Here is a 14,590-nt window from a genome sequence, read left to right as displayed (position 1 = left end):
CGCTTTGCCACGGAGCCTTCCCTGATGGCCGAGCAAAATATATACCGGAGTTTACGTGCTTTCGTTCTAATATTTTTTAAAAAGTCTGATAATGTATTCATACACAAAAAAGTAGATTAGACATGACGTTATGTAAAGTATTCAAGTAGCAGTGTAAGGATAGAGCTTATTAATTATTATTAGTAGTATTATTTGCAGATAATAGTTCGTTTGAAATAGTGAAAACTCAGGGAAACGTCATACTTGGACACTTCAGTTTGTTTTGTTTTTGAGACTCGGAAGCGTCTCTGCCGGTTTCTGTAATTTTTTTGTCAATTTGAGCATAACGCATCATCTTTTTTTTTCTTTTATCAAGGTATAAGGGATTGTATATGTTATACATATGTATTAGACATACTAAAATCAGCAGTATTATTAGCTATCGTTTTGATGGCCTAGATAGCCGGCTTGCTAGCAGTTACCTGTCTACAGCAGTTTAACTACAGAGAGAAATTGCTTGTAGAGAATTAGTTCTCTTTGGTCACGTGGCTTTATGTACTAAAATGAACTGTTTTGTTGAAGCTGTGTAAGCTTTACTCAAGTCATAGTGTATGTAGTGTTGATGTGAACTCACATTGTTTATATCAGTTGTGTAGTATTTGTGATCTTTTGGTGATTTAACTGTACTCCTCATTACTGTTAGATGATTGAGGTGGTGGCCTCCATGGCTCGGGGGCCTGTGTTTCTGACTGGAGAGGTGCTGGAGTGCCTCATCACCTTCACTAATCCAATGTCTCATCTCTCCACTAGTGCAAGCAGGTAAAAAAGGCTTTTTACAAATGCATTAAAGTGTCTTGCACAGTCATATAGAGCGGGTGAAAGCCTTCTCCAGACTGGTGCACATAACTGTAGGATGTCTTTGCATGCTGTAGCATTACAGTGTCTGTTCGCTGGAACTAAGAGGCCCGAACCTTTTCCAGCATGACAATGCTCCTGCGCACAACGCCATCAAATCCCCACAGCCACGCTTCAGAAACCTACTGGAAAGCCTTCCCAGAAGAGTGGAGGTTATTATAACAGCAAAGGGGAACTAAATGTGGAATGGGATGTTCAAAAAAACAAAACCATATATGACGTTTGGTCATATAGTGTAGATTATGCACATAAACACAAGGCATGTTGCTGTCACACACGTGATGTTTTGTCTAATCTGGCAACAGAAGCTTGTAGGGATCTTTATTCAGAGCCCTGATATCAGTGTTGTTTCAAAAATGGAGATTTGGAATCACAGCATCCTGATTAAAATTACAAAAGGGAAATTTCAGCTCCTTGTTATTGTGACCAACAAATGAGTTGTTGCAAAAAGTGAAGTAGTTTATGCCCTAGGTTCTTCAATCGGTCCCTCCAGGATTTTGCGATCGCAGAAATGAATGCAAAATCATGCAAGCTCCGCAATATTACCGCAGATTTTCCGCAGATTTGGGCCAAGACATGACATTTGACATTTGGCGCGTTCAGCCAAATCCCCCTTCAAGTCACATGCGTCGAACATGAGTCCAGCTAAAAGGTCTCGTTTACCAGCAAACATCACTGCGAAAGACCATGCAAAAGAATTTCATACAAAAACTCTGTAAATTGCATCGCATATTTTGAAAAAAGCCGCTGCAAAATCAAGCATTTTTGGCCACAACTATCACAAAAATCTCTTTGAAATCATGTACGTCCTGACCTTTTTTGTTTCCTCTGGACACAAGTGTGATGTATAATTTTGTCTTAGTGTTATTTTGAAACAGTGTGTTTAATAGCCAGGATGTTATCTTTCATTTTACATTGAATCTCCCACCCTGTCCAATTCACACCAAAATATTTTGTTCTATACCCAGTATAACCGCTCGCTGCTGGATGTGTCGGCAGAGATACACCAGATGTAAGCTTAACGCTCTGTTCTGTGTCTGTCCAGTGGCCCGCAAAATATTTAAAATAAACCACATCTCCAGTGCAGCGACATGTATCAGATCGTCGCTGTAATGTTCCAGTCGAATCTCCACAGCAAGAAAACATTTATATTTACCTCATTTGGCTTTGGCATTTAGCTCAGTGGTTAAGTCATTTGGCTACCAATCAGAAGTAATAAAACTGTCATTTAGAAAGGTTTTGCATGCGGATTTTCATTCATAAGAAAATCTGTATAGCAGACTATTGGGAACGTGCCCTTTTATTTATTTACCACATGCTTTAAAAAATTGAAGGTGCTATATTAATTTATTGATTTGGATATGAAAAGCAAAATAATTTCTTTTTTTTCTTGTACCCCAGTGTGAGCATTCGGTGTTTTATTGGTCATGATTATTTTGCTCTGTGGGTACACTGCACTATATACAGTATAATATCCTCTTTATCTTCTTTATCTTTAGTGAGATGCTTGCGTGGGCCAGTGCTCAGATCCACTGCCAGTCCCACGCCAGTGAGAGCCGTGTGGCTCTGCCCACTCAGGGCACCAAACAGGATGTGCAGGCAGAGAATGACACTGTGCTCATACCCAGCAGAGGTGAGACCCACACCAAGCTCAAAGCACTTTTACTCCCAGTTCTTCAGGGCTAAATTTAAGACAAGCTAATGCACTGTAATACATAGAACAACACTTACGGGTAGCTGTTTGTGTAGGCCTACAGCCGCTGCTACTGTGTATATGGGAGGACGATGTCTGATCTGATAAACTGCTTTATTTAGATCCAAAGCTTTATTTGTCCCATGCACATTTGTAGCTGGTACAGAGGTGCAGTGAAATGAGATTAAATAATGCATTTTCAGCAACACTTAAGATGTGCATTGTACAATGGGGAGGGTGATGGGGGGGCGGGGGTATGTAAGTATGTACACATGTATATACACTAAAGTCCAGTGCATGTCCAAATATGCAATTTGTGCATATCTATGATCTATGTGTACCATGTATGAGTGGTGTAGTGGAACATCAGTGATGGTGTCTGGAGTCTGCACCGTCTTGCAATGATCAACAAAATTTTGGCTTCTCACTACCTCCATCAAACATTGCAAGGTATAGGTTTTAATAATTAAGTATTAGCTTCCCAAGGCTCATGCCTGTGCAGTTCATTTTAATCCTTTCTCTTTAGTTTTACATCTATATTTTGGTAAACTAGAATTATAACTGAGAGTACTTGGCAAAGGATATCGTTAGTTTGTAGCCTTCTAGTCTACTACTCAACTAAACACTTTATTACTATATCAGCACGTGAAATTCTGCTGCGTAGTGGCTTTAGTGAAATGGCGGTTTAGAACGGCAGTCGAAATGTATACGGTAATTAAAAATTCAGACTGCAGGAACCATTTCTGACCATCAGGATCTCATATGTACTCTTTGTCATTAGTACACACTACCGAAATCTCAAATCTGATTGGTCAGAAGGTGTAAAATAATTTTCTATAACTGCAGCTCTCCCAATAGGTCCAAATGTCATTTAATTCCCAGTTTATATGAATGTGCTTGTTTTAATGAGTCTTTATTGGTCACATATACATTAAAGCACAGTGAAATTCTTTTCTTTGCATACCCCAGCTTGTTAGGAAGTTGGGGTCAGAGCACAGGGTCAGCCATGATACAGCGCCCCTGGAGCAGAGAGGGTTAAGGGCCTTGCTCAAGGGACCAACAGTGGCAGCTTGAACCCCCGACCTTCCGATCAGTAACTCAGAGCCAGGCAGTGCTGGGGCTTGAACCCCTGACCTTCTGAGTAACCCAGAGCCTTAACCGCCAAGCCACCACTGCCAATTTAATATGGTATTGTTTCTACAGTAACAGCTTATTCACAGGGACTTGTATGGTGCACGTGCCACTTAATCTAAGCCTAATGATAAATTGCTTTAAAAAGTGTGTTGTTATTTCACAAGGAAACACACATGGTTGTTGATATTGTGACGTTATATTTGTTTAATATTTATGGAAGGAGCCTCCAGTGTTGGCAACAGTCCGTACGTTTTCCTCCATGAAAAAGTGATTAAGGTGGAGGATCTTGTAGTTGCTTGGTCACATGAGAAGCTGCTTTTTTTGTCATATTAACTTCAAGAGAGAGTCAGTTATGGAAACTAGTTCATAACACCCACCTATAAATAACCATCACAGGATTGAGGTGGGAATATCGGCTGTGTTAACTTGCCTGCATGTGTAGTGTTTAATTAACCGTTGCTTAAAGGTCTTTATTTCTTGCATGGCTTCATGTGATGAGGATTAGATTCGATTGAACTCCAGCATGTTTCCCTGTCTGGTGTGGAAACAATCTTCCTTTTGTTTCATAGAAGAACTCCCAGCCGTTTTAGATTTACTTTAATAATGAAGCTCTATAATATCTCTGATTTTTTTTTCTGAGCCCATTATTGTGGGATCAGAATGCACTGTGCGACACAATCGGCTTTGTTTCCGCTATTGAGCCATAATGATGTTGTTTTTTCTTTTTTTTCTCTGCTTCACTAGGAGAGCGAGGCCAGTGCATGCTGGACACTCCGCCCAAGATCCTATTCTGTGACCTGCGGCTAGACCCCGGAGAGAGCAAAACCTGTAGGCAGCTGATTTAATGTGCTTTAACATGTAGTCAAATACTTTGACAAGCCTTGAGTGATAGTCAGCACATAATCAAGTATGCTATCCTGAATTTTTTTCTTCTTCTCTATTTCTTTCCTTCTCTCACATCTCTTCACTTGTCTGTTTGCTCCTGGGTACAGACACCTACAGTGAGCTCGTCCCCACGGACGGCCCTCCTAGTTTCCGTGGTCAGGCAGTGAAATACGTATACAAGCTGACAATTGGCTGTCAGAGGGTCAACTCTCCAATCAAGCTGCTGCGTGTTCCTTTCAGAGTGCTCGTACTGCATGGTAGGTTTCATATTCATAAAGATTGTAGCACAAATCAACAGGAGCATCATTAATGCCTTTCAGCGGTTAGTCAATATTCTGTTCTAGTCTGAGATAATGGGGTTCTGTACTCCAAATGTAATTGAGAAAAAAAAATTCTGGCACCTGTTAAAAAACAATGCTTTCATAAATTCAGTAAATCCACTTCTCTGTTGCACCCTAGACAAAATCACTTAAAATACAGTACGGTGCAACAGATGCCTTCAAAAATAATTAAATTAAATGTTTCTACATAAACAAATACTATAAAGAGCAGCAAACAATCATATTTGGTATGACAACCCTTTACTTTAAAAAAATAAATAGTATTCTCGGGTACAATTAGTGCAGTTTCATAAGGAAATGAGCTGTAAGTTTTATTGAGCATCTTGCAGAACCAGCCACGGTTCTTCTGGAGACTTTGACTTTCGCACTTGCTTCTTATTTTTGCAGCAAAACCCAGCAGCCTTCATTGTGTTTTTTTTGTCTTAAAAGTGGTCTCTTACTTAATATGATGCTTTCTTTACTGACATACAAACATTTTTTCTGTACCATGTAATTTTGTGCGTGAAAACTAATATTTGGAAATCTAAAATATTTTTGTACTGATTCGATAATGTAGATAAAATTGTAAATTAAAAAGTCTATAACAAAGTTTGTACTAAAAACACTTGCCAAAATTGCATGTGGTTTAAGATTAGTTTTTAATTTAGACTTCAAGATAGTATTCCGTTTAGTGGGTAATATCTACTATTGGTTTTGTGGGATTGTGTGTTGTAGGCATGCCCGAGCCCCCTTTCCCGCAGGATGAGGAAGTGTCACCCACAAACCCCTTCCTGGAAGAGGAGGAGGGAGGAAGAAGGGACACGAGACCACTAGAGCGAGCACTAGACATGCTGATGATCACTACCTCACGCCGCTGTCCACGTCAGTCATGAATCTTTTCCTGTCACTGTAATTGTGCACATTTTATTTGACAAAGCACTTACACTGACTTTCTTCTCACTCCTCTACAGATCTGTTTAATATCACTAACATGCGAGGGAAGGTGGCCAAATTCTGTATCTTTAAGACTGTGTACAGACTAGGAGAGGATATCATTGGCACATTTACCTTTTCAGAAGGAGATATCCCATGTCTACAGGTACAGATCACATGGAAACCTTTATTCTTCTTCCCTTTTGCTTCTAGGCACTGTTCACATGTAAAGTATCAGTAATTATAACTAATCAAAGAGGTTCAATAAAAAAAATTGAACAAATAATCACTATCTAAAGTTCTATTCAGGTCAGATGCAGTACAAATAAAAAATGTCCTTAATTTTTACAGGTCTTGAACACAATCATTCTGGCACAAATTATTTTATTTCATTGAGTTATGATAATTCATTGAGCTATAATTAAACCTTTATAATAGTAATAGACTCATGATTATTTTAATGAGTGTCACATGATGACGTGTCAATTCAAGCTACATAGGCCAATCACACAAATACCTGATCTTGCCCAATTCAGCCAGTTAAATCTTATACAAATATCATTACCAAACCTCCTCTGGTAACACTAATCCAGCTCAAATAGCTTATAAATAAAATGTCTTTTTTCTTGCACTCTTGTTTAGTAAAACAAATGATACATTTTCCTCTTTGCCTAAAAACAGTTCAGGCAGAATCAAACCATTCATACAAACCTGTACACTGAGCCTTAATATAATGTAATGTAATATAATTATAATGATGGGGGAGGAGTGTGTATATTCTAATGCTCGTGTATATGAATGTGCTCAAGTATGTTGCGTGTGATCTCAGTACTCAGTGAGTCTGCAGAGTGAGGAGGAGGTCCATGAGCAATATCAGAGGCGACCAGCTCAGGCGGTCAGTGTCACGAGTCATGGCCGGCATCTGGAGTCCTGCCTCCACACAGCTTCCAGCCACTTCTCCCTGCCTGTTCCTCTGAACGTTACGCCCGGTTTCAGCACTGACATTGGTTAGATCACCTTCTCGTTCAGTTTACTAGTCATCAATCATTTTATGTAATCTGCTAAATCGAACACATTGCAAAATGGAGCGCCGTGTGGTTTTTGTAACCTGGTTTAAAACAAGTACACAACTGAAGTTGGTTAGTCTGAAAACTATACTGTTAATTTTGTCTATATTAGGGGTCATCAGCTGGCAGGACCAGCAAATTATTTCAGAGGATTCAACCAAGCACTCAAAAAATACTGTACCAGAGCTCATCCATGTATGAAAAAGAAAACTAGCCTCTAGTTAAGCATAAACCATCACGGCTTCTGTAAAAGATCCTCTGCTGAGGCTTGAGACTCTTTGGTCTGCTTAGTGACGAAATGGCTCGTCACATTTAAAAAACAAACAGACAAATGTTTAAAGATCATTGGTCAGAGAAAAATATGTGTTTATTCGCCACTTCAGTTTCAAAACACATGTCTCACCCGTTGAGAATCTCTTCCAGTCATGTTAGTTGCTTATCTGGTCCTTTATAAGTAAGAGATCTTATGTATCTCGACCTTAACAAATTTTAGACGATTCCCCCTGGTTTATATTTGATACTTTTTGAATATGAATAAGCATCCAGGATGAGATTTCTCCTATAATATTGTGATGAATACATGCAGATTATCTATTTCTATATTAGCAAATATTTTAAGCATAATAAATGAGCCAGTTCAGTCTTTACTAGTGTTAAATCGCTGTTTTTTTTGACAAGTCTGTACATTTCCCTCTCTTTAGTAACCCTAAGATGGCGTCTACACTTTGAATTCGTCACAGCAAGAGAGCCAGTGGAGCTGCCTACTGTTCTTCAGAACCAATCAGAAGTGACCGTATGGACTGGGGCAGAGCAGGTGGACGTGGACACCTTCAGCTGGGACCTGCCAGTCAAAGTACTTCCCACCAATCCGGCACTGGCTTCATATGTTTCACAGTTCACAGGGACGAATAGTATCAATATCTGAATTGTGTGTGTGTGTGTGTGTGTGTGTGTGTGTGTGTGTGTGTGTGTGTGTGTACACGTGTGCATATGCATGCATGTTCTGGTTTTCCTTTATCTGGATTTCCAGATCAAAAACCAGCAGCATCATGTATCTGGTCTTTTATTTGTTTTATCTTGTGTGTGTGTGTGTGTGTGTGTGGACCTGATTTTAACATTTCACACATTAACATGGGACCTTTTCCATATTTATTGTATTCTAGCCTGGCAAGCTAATGTATATGATTTTTACATTAAGAGTTGCTTTGGGTTTTTTTTTTGTTTTTTTTACATATATATATAAAAGTGCTTTTCCGTTCAGTGTGTATTTCTCTACACGTAACAAGCGGACACATTCTCTATTACAGTTATTAACAGTGTTTTGAACTCTCTGCAAATAAAAAGAGTGAAATCATAGAGAAAAGTATTTTGTTATTTTCCCCACCACCATTAACAGACAAGGGGTTACTTTTAATATATTTTATTTAGGTAAATATGAAATGGTACACGTGAAAATAAAACTGTAATACATATATTGTTGAAGGTGCAAAGCTGGATATTTACAATAGTGCATTGGGTAAAATGAATGTATCATGACCATGCTATTTGAGTAGATAAGTGTGATTAAATCAATGTAATCAGTGTGAAGGATGAGGAAGTACCACTCCAAAACAGCACATGTACTTCAAGAAGAATTTCCAGGCTATAAGTGCTGACTGAGGATTAGTGAATACTACAGATGAATGACCTGTACCTAGACTAACAGTCTTTTGCAGTTATTACCAGATTTGTTCTCCAGAAGGTTCTTTCATCACTCCATAGCCAGGCAAGATATAAACCCAGTATGTTTTATTAAAGCAGGGGACAGACATGACCCCCGGACAAGAGCAGCACATGACCAACCACTTTGTTTAACTTTCATGGTTATAAAAAGCAAATTAGTTATTGTATCATTATTACAGATCCTACAGGTGAAGCACAATGACAGCTCAGGCAGACAGGCATGGTGCAGGTTTGGCAGATGGATCAACTGCTTGTCTTGTTAACCTGCTAGTTTCACGTTCATTTCTCCATGACCGGGGTCCACGCTGTTCCCTTCTCCCGGAATGCAGGGCAGACGTGGGTCAGAGGTCAGCACCAAGCTCACCTTGCAGGTTACAGATTCAACTCGCACCTGGCACCAAGGGGGGAAGTCCACTGGCTGCTGCACACTGAGGATGAAAGAGAGTGCTGAACTCAAAAGAGGATCAGATGTTATTTCGATGAAAATAAATTGCTGTCACTATACTAGACTTGGTGTTAATTTCTTTAAGAAGGAAATGGATCACTGACGTTTCACAGCAGCCCACCCCAAAAGGGTGAAGACAGGTGCACTGAATGCACCCATGCTCCATCCAGCTCTGACCCAACGAGTAGTACTTTCCCTCATACTCGCACAGAGCTGTAGGGACAGAGAGAACCAGGCTTTTAGTTTACAAAAAGATGCATTAAGCAGATAGCAAAGGGCTTTAACCTTTGTCTTTGTGGAAGGTGATATAATTAATGCATCAATTAATCAGCTGATTCTGTGAAGGCTGCAGTGTGTACAGGTATCTGAATGTCACATTGTATGGCACTTACACCACCTGATTTCTCTAGGTTGCCGACTTTGTCGAAGAAGACAGCTCGTTTGTGTAATCAGGAGTGAATATTATACCACTTGCCTCTGCACACTGCAGTCTATTAGGTAATGAAATTACTTTGTTCCCAGATACATCTGCATCTGACTTATAAAAAGATTGATCTCACCTTGAGAGTTGAAGTGGCATTCGGTTGGAGCTGCTGAGCAAGTCATCCACAAAGAAACGCCAATCAGGATCATCATCCACTGTCCTGCCATCTCTTCTCTTTCTGTCACTTGGTGTCTGAATCACTCTCTGTTTTCGTACCTCCATTTATACCCCCCACACTTATGTGAGCTCGAGGTACTGCAGAAGTGGGAGGGGGAACCATTGGGATGTTGGGGGGGAGGGGGGCAGCGTGGAGAGGGAAAAAGGCTGTGGCTTGGCACCATTCGGCCTATTTCTCCAGCGATTTGCCATTCTCCGCTCCACTAGGCATGACCTTGAAAAACAAAATACTGACATACAAAATGACTAAGAGCATGAGAAGGAGGGTGAGGTGAGCGCAAGAGGAGAGGTGAGAAAGAAGGCAAGAGAGAAGGAGGGAGAATAAAAAAGTGATGGTCTTTGACTACCCTGCTTATGCACATCTTATACCATTACATCAACATTACTGATGTGTTAACACCTAATATACTTGTCACCTGGCTGGACAAAGCATGGTGATTCAGTATGTCTATATGGTGCTCCTGAGGGTGGTCAAGTCTACATCAACAACATCAGTGGACAGATGCTACTGTTCTCTGAGGGCTAAATTCACCCAGTGGTTACTAGGTAGTCCTCAAACACACAAACAGACAGGCCGAACTTCATGGCCAGAGGATGCACTGACCCTCATCTGCTTCCCCAGACTTAGCTCATATTGATTATGTCATGGACGTGTCTCTGTTTTGTAAGCTTACATGGGCCTGGTCCAGCTGAAGTATCAGTGGTTGTTTGGGAGAAGGAAACCCATAAAGGAAAAATTTGACTTTTATTGCACCTCAGCTGCAGGTGTGTGTCTACGTGCATGTCTGCATACATATGTTTGAAGAAATGGCAGTGTCTAATTTGTAATGTTTATGGTATTGCTGTATTTGAGGTATTATGTGTTGTATGTGCTGGGCACAGTGGCTTAGTGGTTAGCATTTTTGCCTTGCTCCTCCAGGATTCGGGGCTTGATTCCCACCTCCACCCTGTGTGTTCGGAGCTTGCATGTTCTCCTCAGGCTTAGGAAGTTTCCTCTGGGTACTCCGGGTTCCACCCTCAGTCCAAACACACTCGTTGTAGGCTGATTGACATCTCTAAATTGTGCGTACTGTGGGAATGTATGTGTGTGAGTGTCCCCCGAATGTCCCCCGCTTTGTGCTCTGAGTTCCCTGAGATAGGCTCCAGATTCCCCAGGACCCTGTGTTAGATAAGCGGTACAGAAAATGGATGGACGGATGGATATATTGTATGTCTATATGAACTTCTAAGAGATTTTTTGCATGTTAACCTACAAGTTGAATGTAAGATTTTGTGTCTTCCACAAGATTAAGTATCTGTCTGTGTGTGATGAGAAGGTTTGCCTAGGATGCAAGGAAGGTAACGCTCTTTGAGCCAGAACCAAACATTACATACTCACCCTCACATTAGCTCATCTCTCATCCCCTTTACAGAATAGCAATAAGAGAAATCAACTTTTTTAAAAGGCCCTGGGGCCTCACTACTCTCTGTTTGGAGCATTCATGCCTGTTACTCCACAGTAGTTTGAGAGGTGTTGAAAGCTGTGTTGTGTCATGCCTGTGGTGTTGCTGCTCAATGGCTGAGACACGTGCCGCAGTCCGGACAGAGTGACTCACCACTGCCTATCGGCATCTCTGAGGAGCTCAAAAGCACGCAGTACCTTCTTGCCTGCACACTAAAATGTTGTTTCCTAGAAATATAATAAATCTTCAGACCACTAAGACTAAAGAAGAGCTTCAATGAACAATGAGTAAATCACAACCAGGTTTGTTTGTTTTGGTCTGAAAATACAGCCTTGACAGATCAAACTGATTATTACACTGAGAAATATTCGCAGTACAATATAGTCCAAAAATATTTTACAAACCCCCCAATAACCATGGACAAAGATATTTGCAGAGCTAATTGCAGAGTTAACTGTAATGTAAAATAAACATTTCAATGTTGTGTGCAAGTAGCATACAGGGTGTATTGCATCCTGATATGGCAGCTGCTCCATACTGGAAAGGAAAGCCCTAAAAGGGTTGTAAAAACAGCTCAGAAACTCATCGGCACACAGCTACCAGCAGTTGAGGACATGTACACTACACGCTGCCTCAGAAAGACAGAGCACTACACGAACGACCACAGTCACCTTGCACAACTGTCACTTTATTGTCTTATTGTATTGTCACTCATTGTCTAGCAATTATTATTTTTATAACTCTTGTACATTTTGTGCACACGTGTACACTTTGTGTACATATGTAGCAGTGACGTATCTATTGTATTCCTGTCTTTACTAAAATCTGTGGAGTAGCATTGAAGAACGTTTTTCATTTTACTTGTACACTGTACTTGTACACATGACAGTAAATGACTTTGACTTTGATATAGCTGTGCTGTGATAAGCTTAAATGTTAATGATGGCTTAAAGAGCAGCAACAGCATCGCAACTGCCCTTTTGACTTTAATCTGCAGAAGCTTCTGGCAAGTCCTCAGTTCTTGGAACCAACAGATTATTCTGTCCACTTTCTACAGTTTTGACCTCAACAGAACATTTAGGTGTTTCTAATATTGTACATGGAGCACATGTTGCCTTCTGGTAATTATATACTTTGACTCAGGAACATTCTATACTGTTGTGGAAGACAAATGCATTCACATTGTATCAGTTATATACAATGTACCTCAAGGCTCTATGCTTGGTGCTCTCACTTCACACCACATCATTGTGAATAGGTACATATCTCCACTTGTCTCACAGATATCTCAGCCCAGACGAACAAAAAAACTCTCCAGTGCAAATAATCACAGACAGTGCCTTGGCAAGTTCTTCAATTCAGAGGTGTGCACTGGGACTGGGATGGGGACTGGCAAAAAATTTGCTGGAATGGCATGTGGGCATAATGAAGCAGTCAGATATGAAGCTTGTAGAACAATGAAATGCCACATTCAGTAACATGGAAATGTTCTAGTCAAACATCACAACTTGGCTAGTTATTATTACTATCAAGGTCCTTGAAGGTTATGCAAACTTTGGACTTATCTATAGTCTTCCTCACATGAATTACTTTGGATAAAACTGTCTCAGACATAAAGTTTAAGTATAAATGGATTAAATTCTTTAATATATGCAATATATGCATATAGCTAACATTTCAACCTGTTGAAACAAGTAAGTTCAAGCTCTAGAAACTACCTGCTAATATCTAACCACTGAACACTGATGTTTACACACACCTTGGCTTGACCCTGTAGTTTTTGTGTCTCGTCCAGTGGCTGTAAAGCTCGACTACCCACTTCACCTCAGCATAAAAGCACAGGAATGTGGGCTTGCGTAAGGGAGAAAGGACATAGCCCCTGCTGTGAGTGTGTGATGCACACAGTGGGAGAGCAATGGGGCTTAAACAGCTCTTTAACACTGAGTGAAGCATGTAATGGACTGAGGTGTTGTGCTGGTATGAAGACTGACTCATTCACCATATTATGTACGTAACTGCTGGCCAAGCCACAGAGAAGAGAAGTTCCACAGTTGCATTTTGGCCACCAGTAAGGCTGAAACCAGGCTGGTTATAAATGTTAATTAAATGAAAGAACACTGCGTTTCTTTGCTGGTTTTCTGGCTTGGTCCTTCTTTTTACCCTTCTATGGAAGGCTAGAAAGCACATGATGATGATAATGATGATGATGATGATGATAATGTTGATGATGATGTTCATTAAAGTGTATTTACACCAGTGTTTGTATCGCCTTTGTAAACACAGCTGAAGCTTTCCACACCAATGCCAGAGAACATTTGTTAAACATTTACACATTTCAATCTGGTTACACAATATGAATTCATCTCTTCAATTCATTAGATCAGTAGTTTAAAAAAAGACCATCAGGATGCTCAAAAAGAGTTCATGTATCAGATAGCGATCAGTTAGTTTTGTTACGGCACACTTAGATCTATCAACCAGGAGCATTTTACAACGATTTATCAGCCTAACTCTTCTCAGCACAAACATGATTAACTAAGGATTGAAAAAATTTCAATAAACATAATAGTTACATATACCATTACCCAGATCAGGATAAAGTGGTTCCTGAAGATAAATAAATGAATGATGGAGAAAAAAAATATTCATTCATGGGCTAAAACAATGGTGTCCAATTTTACCCTCAAAGGACCAGTGAAATTAATGAAAGAAATACTACACAGTCACAAGTATCTACCTCTAAACAAACAAACAAACAAACAAACAAATAAATAAATGATTTAATTAATACATAAATAAGCTAATATCTTTTGAAGTAAAATGAAAAACCTTGAGGTTACTCTAACATTATTTATAAAAGTGTTAAAATCATACAACTATCAGAAAAAACAAATCAGTCTAAACATTTTTTCTAATACATCCATCTATTTTCTGCACCGCATATCCTACACAGAGTCGTGGAGATTCTGGAGCCTATCCCAGGGGACTTGGGGCACAAGGAAGGGGACACCCTGGACAGGGTACAATCACACACTAGGGACAATTTAGAGATGCCAATCAGCCTACAATGCATGTCTTTGGACTAGGGAAGGAAACCGGAGTACCCGGAGGAAACCCCGAAAACACAGGGAGACCTTGCAAACTCTGCACACACAGGGTGGAGGCAGGATTCGAAAACCCCAACCCCGGAAGTGTGAGACAAACATGCTAACCACTAAGCCACCGTGCTCATAGAGTGATTACTAGTTAAAAACAATGAGTTTAAATTAAATTTAGAAATAGTTATAGTTATGGGCTGAATATTAAATGCACATTATAATCCAACTACTTCTATAGAAAAATAAAAATGTGTAAAAGGGACTTCTTATAGCAAATTTATTTATTTATTTTTTTG

The 14,590-nt window shown here is 39.9% G+C and overlaps 2 protein-coding genes across 2 annotated transcripts; one reads left to right on the top strand and one right to left on the bottom strand.

Moving 5' to 3' along the window:
• The first annotated feature begins 52 nt into the window (after window positions 1-52).
• Window positions 53-8,813, top strand: rgp1 (GP1 homolog, RAB6A GEF complex partner 1). Its single transcript, XM_053629527.1, has 9 exons — window positions 53-355; window positions 683-798; window positions 2,394-2,527; window positions 4,466-4,549; window positions 4,714-4,863; window positions 5,662-5,808; window positions 5,898-6,025; window positions 6,689-6,866; window positions 7,628-8,813. Exons 2-9 carry the CDS (start codon window positions 683-685, stop codon window positions 7,849-7,851), a joined length of 1,161 nt encoding a protein of 386 aa, XP_053485502.1. The 5' UTR covers window positions 53-355; the 3' UTR covers window positions 7,852-8,813.
• msmp1 (microseminoprotein, prostate associated 1) lies at window positions 8,813-9,997 on the bottom strand. The gene is made up of 3 exons (XM_053629528.1): window positions 9,654-9,997; window positions 9,198-9,306; window positions 8,813-9,076 (listed from the first exon to the last, which is right to left on the bottom strand). Exons 1-3 carry the CDS (start codon window positions 9,742-9,744, stop codon window positions 8,908-8,910), a joined length of 369 nt encoding a protein of 122 aa, XP_053485503.1. The 5' UTR covers window positions 9,745-9,997; the 3' UTR covers window positions 8,813-8,907.
• Between the last annotated feature and the right edge of the window lie 4,593 nt (window positions 9,998-14,590).

The sequence above is a fragment of the Ictalurus furcatus genome, chromosome 7 (genome assembly GCF_023375685.1).
Source record: "Ictalurus furcatus strain D&B chromosome 7, Billie_1.0, whole genome shotgun sequence".
NCBI lineage: Eukaryota > Metazoa > Chordata > Actinopteri > Siluriformes > Ictaluridae > Ictalurus > Ictalurus furcatus.
This window is presented reverse-complemented; position numbering and strand designations above follow the sequence as displayed.